General features: G+C 41.1%; 1 protein-coding gene across 1 annotated transcript in view; it reads left to right on the forward strand.

The window, feature by feature from the left end:
- The window catches only part of Asah1 (N-acylsphingosine amidohydrolase 1), a 32,962-nt gene extending 25,400 nt beyond the window's left edge, over positions 1–7,562 (forward strand). The window contains exons 7-14 of the mRNA XM_021169553.3: positions 307–352; positions 1,356–1,500; positions 2,086–2,140; positions 2,248–2,329; positions 4,400–4,531; positions 4,620–4,743; positions 5,300–5,356; positions 6,539–7,562. Coding sequence (XP_021025212.1) covers positions 307–352; positions 1,356–1,500; positions 2,086–2,140; positions 2,248–2,329; positions 4,400–4,531; positions 4,620–4,743; positions 5,300–5,356; positions 6,539–6,628 — 731 coding nt within the window. The 3' untranslated portion in view covers positions 6,629–7,562. The remainder of the gene's footprint in view (positions 1–306; positions 353–1,355; positions 1,501–2,085; positions 2,141–2,247; positions 2,330–4,399; positions 4,532–4,619; positions 4,744–5,299; positions 5,357–6,538) is intronic.
- Positions 7,563–12,496: the final 4,934 nt, after the last annotated feature.

A 12,496-nucleotide genomic window follows, 5' to 3' on the forward strand; every position in this document is an offset into this window, starting at 1 on the left:
GAATGTAAATATTCACAACTGCCTATGTCCATCTGTATTAAGAATCCATTGTATTTTATCTTTTTTTTTTTTTTTTTTTTTTTTTTTTTTTTTTTTTTTTTTTTTTTTTTTTTTTTGGTTTTCCGAGACAGGGTTTCTCTATAGCCCTGGCTGTCCTGGAACTCTCTGTAGACCAGGCTGGCCTCAAACTCAGAAATCTGCCTGCCTCTGCCTCCCGAGTGCTGGGATTAAAGGCGTGTGCCACCATGCCTGGCTGTATTTTATCTTAACTGTGGATGCCTGTCTCTCTCACTTTCTTCTTAAAAGGTCATTTACTACATGGGAGAAACATGGATTTTGGAATATTTCTTGGGTAAGTAAGCAACTTGACATACTTTCACTACCTTAGAAGAGTAGATGATAGTATTACCTTGATGAAAAGTAAACGCCCCTCATGCGCAGAAGACAGCCATGGGTGAAGATGAGTGGATTCCTTAGTGTTAGAAAGGCAGGCACCCAGGGTACACTCAGTCACTTAGGAGGTGTATCGCAAAAGTTGCACCCAGTGGACAGAAATTTGGACTGTGCTTGAAGGGCGCAGATCCTTATTTTCACTTATTGCTTTAAAGAAGTCTGTCATCTTGACCTTTATGAAAACATGATGGCTTTTTAATAGAGCTCATCATCTGAATCTAGGTCTCACTATTGATCTGACCAGAATTAATCAGCTTTTCTGAGCATCAAGTTTTAGCCCCTGGAAAAAGGATGAAACCACCCTGTTTTTGGATGAAGAAATGTTTATTCTGGCTTACAGTTCATAGGTTTCAGTCCATGGTCAACTGGCTCTTCTGTCTCTAAGGCTAATAAGGCCTCAGAGCATTGTGTTGGTTGGAGCAGGTATCAGAGGAGGCTGTTCACCTCATCGAGAGAGGAATGCAGTAAAGACAATGTAGCCTCCAAGGGTATACATCCAGGACCCTGCTTCCTTCATACAGGACCCAGCTCCTAAGTTGGCATTATCTCCCAATAATCTCTCAGCATATTAACCCATCAGTAGATTAATCACTTCCTAAAGCCTTGCCCCTGAACATCAGTTCACTGAGGACTGGGCCTGTAACATTTCAAATCCACCACAGTACACTCAAGGCTCTGTTAAGGTTGATCCTAAGTGACCAGCTAGAAGAAGCTCCTGTAACCAGACATAGTATCTCACACCTGCAACTCTGGCCCTTGGAAGGTTGAGGCAGGAGGATTACAAGTTTGAAGCCATCTTAGATTTCATACTAAGACTCAGTGACAAACATGCAGCATCTATGTAATGCTGGACTCTCACCTTCGTCTTTGTCTTCAATGTCAGCAACGTTTGTCTTTTTTAGGTGGAATATAAATAATAACACTTGGGTTGTCACAGAAGAATTAAAGCCCTTAACAGTGAATTTGGACTTCCAAAGAAACAATAAGACTGTTTTCAAGGCTACAAGTTTTGTTGGATATGTGGGCATGTTGACAGGATTCAAACCAGTAAGAAATATGTAACTTTATAAACAGTTTTGTGTCCTGGCTTTACTGTCTGGGAGTCTAAGAAAATGAGGACATAAAAAGAATATGAAGGTAGGCATGGTGGCATGCTTCTTCAGTTCTAACACTTTGGAGGCAGGTGTCAGTGAGTTTAAGGCCAGTCTGGTCTACATAGTGATGTCCAGACCAGCCAGGGCTACTACACACTGAGACCTGTCTCAGCAGATGGAGAGTTTGAAGCCCTAATTTATTCCCTTGTCCTTATCACTTTTCTAACTCTGAGACTTCACACCACAGAAAAGTAGAAAGGATCCTGTGTCTGTTGAGGATACAGAGCATGTGACTGGCTCTCAAGGTCTCAGAGTAGAAGTGGGTGTCAGGCTTGGGTCTCTTGTTCACTTACGCAAGTCACGGTCAGTTCATGACTTTGCTTTTCATTTCTTTAAATATGTGGCCATTAATTCCCTAACTCATAGCACAATCCCCAGTAGACAGTTTAGGTCATTGTATACAGCTGTCCTGGTGCAGAGATGGGGCCTTTCAGAGCACATTGACATTTCTGACAGCATTGCTTTGTCTTTTTCTCAGGGACTGTTCAGTCTTTCACTAAATGAACGTTTCAGTATAAATGGTGGTTATCTGGGTGAGTGGAATGCATGGAAATGCAATGGGAATCTCAGTCTTTGGAAGGGAGGGCAGTAATCTAACCTCCTCAGGCCTGTGACACTGTCTGCATTTCCTCTCTTCTAGGTATCCTAGAATGGATGTTCGGAAGGAAGGATGCCCAATGGGTAGGGTTTATCACTAGATCAGTCCTGGAGAACACCACAAGGTGAAGTGATTTGTTGCCTTATTACCAAATATCCCTGTTATGACTTATTAAAATATAACAATATTTGCCAAGTCCCAGTTTCACATCCATTGAGAAACTGTTGTGCATTTCTTAGGTGAGTCTTTGACATTTACATGAAATCATTCCTGTTTTCTGTATGGTCTCTTACCAAAGTAATGCATTGGATTATTTAGAAATATTAGAGATATCAACACTAGGAAAGATATCCAAAAAATTTATTCCAAAAAATTACACCATGTACATAGGAAATGCTATTCAGTAAAATCTTTGATGGTAATACCATTGTTTTTTGTCATGGAAAAAGTAAAATATAAATTGTAGTACATAATAACCTAGAAGTTGCAGTCTATTTATGTGTTGAATAATACTGAATTGTCGTTAGCACATATTAAGTCCACAGGACTTGGACTAAATAAGCATCGATCTTAGTTTTTAATCCTTTCCAGGGAATAGAAGTTGGTTGTCTTCCTTATTATCCACTCCTGTCCTTAATAGTCCTTATTTTCAAAGTTACTGCTCGCTGTGTTTCAAAAACTGTTCTCCAGTCTTGTGGTGTGTGTGTCCTTTTGTTGTTTTCTTGATGCAGGATTTAATTTATTCAGACCTGGTCTCAAACTCACTCGATAGCCAATGATGACCTTGAACTCCTGATCTTTAGGCCTCTATTTTCCAAGTGCTAAGATTAACAGATACACCACCGTAGCCTAGTTTATGTGGTGCTAGGCAAGTATTCTGCCAACTGAGCTACTGCCTCGGCCCCTCTCCACCATTGTAATCAGATTTCCCTTTCCTTTGTTGTTGAATAAAATGCGTGGGTAGAAAAGCTAGAGCGTGACTCCTGAGATCTCCTTCAGATCAGGGGTCCTCCTAAAATTCCCATGCACAACGCATTGGTCCTCCAAGAATCACTGTTCACTCCCCGTCTTTAAAACATGGTCCTCAGACAGCCGCTTCCTCAGCCTTTCCCATGAAGCTCCATTTTATCTAAAAATGCTTTATTTGTCCCCATGTGTATAGGTATGTAAAATATGTATACATATCAGAGACTTGCTTTAATATGATATCAAATAGTTACTGTAAATTTACTTTAAAACAATTCTTTGGTATACATAGTATTTTACCACTAAAGACAAAAGCAGATGTGCATACTAATGACATGGATATCCCTTTTATTTCATAAGAACAATTAAGTCCTGACTGAGCGTCCTTCAGAGTTGATTGTTAGTGTTCAGAGTGACATTTGGGAAGTTCTGTCCTAATCCCTAGTCAAATTTCATTTCACATTATTTTTTATTAAACTCATCAACAACTCAAAATAGTTTTAAAACTAGAGGCTGGAGTGCTGGCTCAGTGGTTAAGAGAACTGGTTCTTGTAGAGGTCCCAGCTTTGGTTCCCACCACCCATATGGCAGTTCACAGTCATCTGCAACTCCAGTTCCTTGGGCCTTAGGCCTTCTTCCATGGCTGCTGCACACACACACATGTGCACATACACACATGCAGGCACACACACATACACATGATAATATTTTTAAAATCTCGAATGAAATTCAACCCAAGGATAAGCTAGTTTTATACTTCCAATTGAGGAATCACAGTAGAAAATTATTAAAAGGGTTGGTTTTCATCATTAAGCCATTGCTTACATATGAGCAGAAAACCTGGGAGGTATAGCAATTCTCAACAGCACGTTTTATTCCAGCTGCTGTCCTGAGTGTGGGCCGGGCGAGGTGTTGGCCAGAGCAGACCAAAGTGCACATTCAGAACCAGGGCTGTAGGGGAGTTGCAGCTCATGAAAGCACCCCCAGAAAGGCTTCAGATTTAGTTCACATTCATGTGATTTACAACTCAGTTTTGGTCACTGCACATTCAGAAAACTTTTAACTGTTGATGTGTGTGTGTGTGTGTGTGTGTGTGTGTGTGTCCGTCTGTCCACATTCAGCTAAATAACTTAAGGACTGCTGATACCTGTTTCCCTTTAGTTTCTACACCTTAAACATAGCACTCAATCAAATAAAATTGCTTACTTTGAAAAATGTTTCTATATAGTTACGAAGAAGCCAAGAACACACTGACCAAGACCAAGATAATGGCCCCAGTATATTTTATCCTGGGAGGCAAGAAGTCTGGAGAGGGCTGTGTGATTACACGGGAAAGAAAAGAGTCTTTGGATGTCTATGAGTAAGTATCTTTGATAAAGTAAAATAAGTAAAAACAAGAACCCAGGCCAATGTGAAGCCTCAGAGGGAATCTCTCTCTTTATATCTAGACTTGATCCTAAGCATGGCAGATGGTATGTGGTACAAACCAACTATGACAGGTGGAAAAACACCTTGTTTCTCGATGACCGCAGGACACCGGCCAAGAAGTGTCTGAATCACACAACACAGAAGGTACATTGCATCGTCATACACAGAAAAAGGCCATCCTTGACGGACTGCCTTAGTTCTGCTGCTTTCATTTGACCTTGAGAGATCTGCAAACCTAGTTCTCTCTCTTGACACACGGTGTGGAGCTTTTGCTGTCAAACTTAAGGAATGAATTTTTGCTGTGACTTTTCCTCCTTACACTGTCAGGCACTATTCTTTAAAGTTAAATAAATTTCAAAGCAAGTGGGGAGAGAAAAAAATGATACATTAGAATAGCCACCTTTGTTTCCAGCAGTGACTCCAAGGGAGGTGACTTTGGAAGATTGAAATTTTTTTTTTTTTTTTTTTTTTTTTGGTTTTCGAGACAGGGTTTCTCTGTATAGCCCTGGCTGTCCTGGAACTCACTTTGTAGACCAGGCTGGCCTCGAACTCGGAAATCCGCCTGCCTCTGCCTCCAGAGTGCTTGGGAGAGCCACCACGCCCAGCTAACTGTTTTCATTTTTAATGACCCATTTGTATGTGTAAATGCTACAGAAGGCCTATATTTAACCCACTGAACACAACTGTTTTTGTATTTTAGAATCTCTCATTTGCTACCCTCTATGATGTCCTATCAACAAAACCTGTCCTCAACAAGGTATGTCCTCAACACACAAACACATGTACAGCTTTCAGGAAAGAATTTGCACCTATGTTGTTACCTTAGATCTTTTTGAGCATATTAATTATGTCTAATTTCAGGTTTGTTATTTGTTCATTTATCGACTTATATTTTGAGACAGAGTCTCTGTGTCCCAAAGTCAAGCCTTGACCTCACTTTGTAGCCCAGGCTGCCTTCAAACATGTAGTCCTTCTGCCTGAGCCTCCTGAGTGCTGGGACTGCAAACAGGCACCATCCCTCTCAGCTTTAAGGTCTGGCTTTTTAAAAAAACGATTTCAAGTGCCTGAAACCAGCACTGTAGGAATGTAGTTAGAATGCTGTGTATGTTAGGGCTCTCTCTCTCTCTTTCTCTCTCTGGGCAATGCTGTCAGTGTTGTCTTAGCTTTGCTTGCATGGCATTGGACTAAGTCTAGTTTGACTTCTCCATGTGTCAGAAATTACACACTGTATTGTTAACTAACACCTAACAGCTTGACTAGACAGACAAACTGTGAGGTTTCAGGTAGAGCCAGCCCTATGTCTTTTCAGGGTGGGGCCGCTCCATAACTTTATTCTGTCCTTTTATCTTTCCATAACCATAACCAAGAAACCTAATCAGCCCACTTGCTTATAGTCATTCTTTGTACAGAGGTCATTTCAGGATACATTGCCCTTGACTAACCCATTTTCTTTGTTCTTGCCTAAACAGGCTGCACTGCCTCTGCCTTCTAGAACAAAGTCCTCTTCCCTTTAGCATTCACAACTAAACAGGGACTGTCTCCTTGATGTACCTTGGTCAACCTGCCATTTCTGCTTTGGACAGTATTCCCATGTGGCATCACGATGGGGTGCATTGTATGGTCTGCATGAGCAGGGGGTGATGGTGTGTGCTTTGGACTGTGTGCCTACAGGTTTTTTGTTTGTTTGTTTGTTTGTTTGTTTGCTGTAATGGAAATGGGTTTAGGATAAGCATAGTCAAAGCTCCACAGTGTATCCTTGAGCTTTCCATGACTGCCAGTTACACACTGGAGAGGGTTAAATGAACCTTAAAGTGTTCACTGATTACTATTAAATATCATTATAAAACAAATTCTTTGGGGTGGGGCACAAATGCTAATATGTACAAGAAAATCTTAGACTTGAAAATATCTTTAAAATGAAAATAACTTTTTTTTTCAGCTGACTGTATTCACAACCTTGATGGATGTTACCAAAGGTCAATTTGAAAGTCACCTTCGAGATTGCCCAGACCCTTGTATAGGCTGGTGAGCACATGTTGGCCAGCCTCGAGGACATACTGAGAGCCGAAGATGTGTTGTGCAGCGAGCGTGCCTGGTCTCCTTCCATAGGCTAAGGCTCAAGGCCTCTTGGTTTTAGTCAGGACTGTCCTCATCATGTTACATTGTTTACAGGCTGTTTTTGTTGTTTGTTTGTTCTGATCATCAGCATCAGTTCGACTCACAGGTAAATTCTTTAAGGGACACCACATAGAAATTGCCAGTTCATTTCACTTTGCCACTGCGGAAAGGGTAACTGTGACCTCTATGGAACCCATCAAAGTTCTCTGATGGTGTTTGAGTCAGCGCCCTGTGTGATTAATGTAAAAGTTACATTTTCTTTTTTAATCTACATACTTATGTTTTCCTGTACACCAGTAGTCTTCCTTTTCCTGGTTCTCTCTTAGAACCAACCTGCCATTCACCTATGCTGTTGGTGACAGCAGTGCAATGTCACTATGCTTGGCTGGAGTACTTATTTTAATGGGCAATCAATAGACCTCTGACTCTGGAAACAGTGTTTTGGAGGATTATAAAATAACTATTATACAAACACTTTTTTTAAAAAAAGAATAAGTGTTCTCTTTTTTCCTAGTTATTCTGCCTGCCAGTAACCCCAGGAAGAGTCTAGCTTCAAAAACTTGAGTTCAAGAACTTAACCACAAACTCATTATTTTAAATTCTTTTATGTATAATCAATGTAATGTTTTTTCCTTCTAATCATATTTTTTTAAGATTTTCATACAATATAGTATTAATATTTTTCAGAAATCAATGTATTTATGAAAACTGCAAACAGAACTTGTTCATCTTTCTAACCTTCACAGTTGACAGTGAAGCAGACTGTACAGTGTGGCAGACTGTATCCATTTAGTTTTGGACAGTCTGCGGTGTCGTGATGCTCAATAAACAATCACTGTCAGATATGTCAGCAGTCATGCATGCTGACTGGGTGTGTGCCTGTGTTGGTTTGAGGGTGGGGGGTTATTATCAAGAGATACAAGCTGAACATAATACCTACATTAAACAGCAAGGGTTATGCAAGCAGGTTACTAAACATATGACTTAAATGGTCACAGTCTGCCATGACTAATACTTACCTCCTAACGCAGTAGTGTCGACCCAGTTTGCAGGTATGCAAAAGCAGCTTCCCCTCACCCCCCAGACTGTACCCAGGGGCTTCTGCGGGGCCAGTATCACCAAGATTGTTTTAGGAAAGGAATAGAAATTCACGAGAGGCTTTGTATTGACATAGGATACTGAGGTGGGCAAGGTGGTACATAAGTACAACCTGAATTTGACAGGTGTCAGTAGGAAGTTCAGGGCCAGCCTGGGATACATGGGATAGTCTTCAAAATCAAAATAATAAAAATAGAATAAGATTCAATTAATTAAAAAAAAATAACTTCCAACTTTGAGCCTCTCCTAGGAATGAAATGAGGTAGAACTGATCCATTTGGTGATCTGCAGGAGGTCCTGACAGCACCTGACATGCTGATTTCTACAGACCGCTTACTTAGCAGTCCTTCAATGGCGTGAACTAACTGGCATTAAGACTGTAAGTAGCCTTGTTTAGAGGTGAAGCAGTTTTTAGACAGTGTATGTAGTCCAGATTTATTTATACAGGTGCTTTGATATAGCTGCTTACATACAACTACACAGACTAAAAAGTGATGACCGGGGGATGTTAGCTAAAATGTTGAGAGTCATTTCCCCCAGTTAATGGTCAGGGATATTAAGACTCAGATCGGATCCAAAACATAAAAAAATTAATTACCTGCTTAATATTTTGGTTTTGTTTTGAAACCTTAGCTGGCCTCAAACTTGTGATCCTCCTGCCTCAGTCTCCAGAGTGCCGATACTCCAACTGGGTTTAGGAATATGATTTGAAATGGAGTCCCACACTTAACCAAGTATTCATCAGGCCCTAGGTCCAATTCCTAACACCACAGATGGATGGATGGATGGATGGATGGATGGATGGATGGATGGATGGATGGATGGATGGATGGATGGATGAGAGAAAAAGAGGAAGGGGGACTGGATAGTTGGCTTAGTTATTAAGAGCACTTACTGCTCTTGCAGAGGACCCAGGATTATGACCCAGTACCTAAACAGTGGCTTACAACTATCTGTAACTCAAATTTTAAGGGACCCAACACCCTCTTCTGGCTTTCACCAGTACCAGACACTCATATGCAGAGGAAAATATATACAAATAGTATTTCTGTGAAAATACAATAGAGCTCTAGGATAGCTCATCTTGGTAACAGGTACCACACCCCCAGATCTGTGTACCAGACTTTGTAACAGAAATGGTGCTACATGCAACAGCTTGTTTTCTAAACAAACCCGTTATGCTTGAAGGCCTGCTTGACAAGGAGAAAAGTAAGGTTGAGTTGCTCAGTTACATTAATAGGAGGGATCGGAGCTGGGATTTGAGCCAGAGTTGTTCAACTCTTGAGCTTTTATCCTGATACTGTATTTCACAACTACAAGTAGCACAACAAGCAGGCCTTCTGTGGGAGTCTCCTGTGACCCAAGTCACCAGGCTGTGGATGACATTACTTTGGCTTTGCCATCTGCTGGTTCTTCCCAAAACACTTAGGGTTCTATAGGGATCAGATATCTTTTGAGATTAGAAACTGTTGATAATGGGCTATCTTAAGAGGGCACATGATTTTCACCTCTACAAACTCAGATGTACTTAAGCTTTGGGGATTCTGAAGTCAAGAATGTTAGTCTTTCTGTGACTGACACAGCAGTACATTAAAATACCAAGTTCAAGTTCCTTAAGTCATTGAATTGCAAAGTCTAGGCACTTGTTTGTTACTGTAGTAACAGAGTATGTGAGTCCTTGTCAGTGTAGATTTTTACATTCACCATCTTAGAATTGTGGATGTAGGATGTAGCTAGTCCTGCAGTACCTCGTACTGTGAGGTGTGGCTGACCCTCAGCCATCACCACAGCAACTTGTCAGCTTTTGGGGATATCCTTCCTCTTGGATTGGGCAATGTTTCCTAAGCAGCTGCCACCACAGAGCAGACTGATTTGCTGGGGCAAGTTTTCCATAGCAATTCTACATACCATGTGAAAATTTTCATCAGACCGTACAAGGATTTGCTTTGAATAATAGTTAGTCTTTCTCCAGGGTAGGAGTCAGACCAACTGACCAGTAGACAGTAGCTCTTCATGTATTTCTGGTAGTTTTCCTCATCTTGAAATGCCATAATTATGGTAGATCGTGTGGAGTACAGCATCCACTTGGCCTGCTTAGGGGACTTGGAAGGTAAGCAGAATAGATGCAAACAGCTTATGCTTCTTGGTATGACGAGAGGTCCCAGACTCTGGCCAGCAGTGTGGCCAACCACCAGGCCGTGTGGCAGGTCAGATAAGGTTAGCTGCAAGCGGTGTCCAATCTTAGGACTCTGCATGGCTCTTTTGACCTCATGTTGCACCTATGCTACAGATGTTCCTTGAGATACTGATCACTGAGGCCTTTGGAGATGCTGGGCTAGGATTCAGGCATGTAAGCCCTTGGGACAGCTGCCTCTTCACAGGCTCCTTTGAAGGTAGGTCAAAGTGAATGACGTACATTTCTATAGAAACCATGATGTTAATCACTTGCCCTATTGATCAAGTGGGCCTGAGTCAACTAGGTTTTTAGGTAGTGGAAATCTACATAAACATATCTAGCTTTCAACTCTACCTCCTTTTTTTTCTGAGGACCTCAACCTGCCTTAATGATTGTAGTTCTTACTGGGAGCCGTGGCACCTGAAGCTGTTGCTTCCCTAGAAAGTAAGTCTGAGCAAGATCAAGCAGGCGTCCGAGACCTGGCTTTCTGCAAGTGTCACCACTAAGTGACAAGTACCCTGTGGAACATTTAGAAGAGTTTAGGTTCCAGGTACCACGGAACTGTGCATCCAGCACTTTTGAGAAATGAATGGGAGGTGCAGAGGCATTAGAACCTGGTAGATTGGGCCCAGAGCACAATTAGAAAACCCTTGCAGCTGACATGGAAGCATCCAATTTGGTGGCTCAGACTGTTCCAAAACTGCATCTGCAGTAGGGCATAACTATCAGTAATTGACAAGAACTTACGTGTCTTTATTTACCAGTGAAAGAAAAGCCATTGATTTTCAAATATATTTTTAGTTTCTGAAAATTTCTAGAATGATTGTAAAATATTGCCTTATATTTTATCACATAGTTTGGGAGTGTAACTCAGTGGTAAAGCATTTGCCTAGCATGTGTGAGGCCTACCTAGGGTTCAACCTCTCGAATCACAAGATAAAGGTATTTTTAAAGAAAATTACTACCCAATACCAATGGATGGTTGACTGACTTAGGGCCTGATAACTTTAGTTCAATCTGTGGAACCTATATGGTAGAGGAAGAAAGCAACTCCATGAAGTTCTCTGATTTCATGACGTACACACACACACACGATAAATGTAATTTTAATTACCACATTACCACCTGGTTATGCTTCTAAATTTATTCACAGTGCCTAAAAGATTGTCAGATTTGATAGCACCTATAATCCTAGTATTTGGGAAGGTTAGAGTTCAAGGGCATTCTCAGCTACACTGATAGTTTGAGGCCAGCGAGCTATGTTGAGACCTAGTTTCAAAAACAAAAGAAACTGAAGATGTCAATAAAACTTAGTCAAGAATTGTTAAGTTGTAATTTCAAACATAAGGTATGCTGATAGACTGTTTGGAAGGTCTGTACTATGTCCCCTCCAGTTTACCTCAGCATGTGTTATAAACACTATTCCTTTACATTTATTTAGTATGTATGGGTGTATACTATTTCACATGTGGTGGTCAGAGGACAGCTTTGTGGAACTGGCTCTCAGCCTCTCCTCCACCATATGGATTTTGGAGATAGAACTCAGGTCATTAGGCTTGGTAACAAGTACACTTACCCACTGAGTCATTCCATCAGCCCACAAACATTTTATTTTTGTCTGTATTGCATGATGATTGTTACTGGACTTTGCTCATGGTAGGAACTCTACTCCTGAGACACATTCCCAACCCCTTCCATTCTCTTTCAAAATTAAGCCTAAGCCTACTTGCTAACTTTTCAGTCATTGTTACCAGTCATGATCACAGTGGTAAAGCCAGCAGTCAGTAACCAACCCCTCTACCTGCTATTTCCCCTAAATGGCTACTTTGAAAAGTCAATGTCATGAAAGGGCACAGTATGTGGGCCAATATTGGCAAACGCCATTCACTTTTTTCTGCCTTTACCTGTCTTAAGCCTGTTTTAGATTTTACTTTTAGATGTGTATGTGTACCAGAGTTTATGTGTTCAAGGTGCACGCAACTACTCACAGTGAGAAGAGAAGAGGGCATCAGGTCCCCTGGAGCTGGAACAGAAGCTGCGAGCTGTGGGTGCTGGGAACTGAGCCCCATCCTATTCAAGAGCTGCAAACTGCTGCATTTACTCCCATTTAAAAAGTAATTTCCGGGCTGGTGAGATGGCTCAGTGGGTAAGAGCACCTGACTGCTCTTCCAAAGGTCCAGAGTTCAAATCCCAGCAACCACATGGTGGCTCACAACCATCTGTAACGAGATCTGGCACCCTCTTCTGGAGTGTCTGAAGACAGCTACAGTGTACTTACATATAATAAATAAATAAATCTTTAAAAAAAAAATAAAAAAAAAAGTAATTTCCACAGTATACATAGTACTGAGAGGGTTGAAATCCTCTACCCAGACATCGCATAATTTCTCCTTTATCAGCCTGCTTCTTCACTAATTTCATAGCATTTTTTCACACACACACACAAAAAAAAATCTCCATACTTGACCTACAAACATGGACTTTAGAGGGCCTGACTAATGACAG

The sequence above is a fragment of the Mus caroli genome, unplaced genomic scaffold, assembly GCF_978045245.1.
Source record: "Mus caroli unplaced genomic scaffold, Mus_caroli_1 scaffold_10, whole genome shotgun sequence".
NCBI classification, from domain to species: domain Eukaryota; kingdom Metazoa; phylum Chordata; class Mammalia; order Rodentia; family Muridae; genus Mus; species Mus caroli.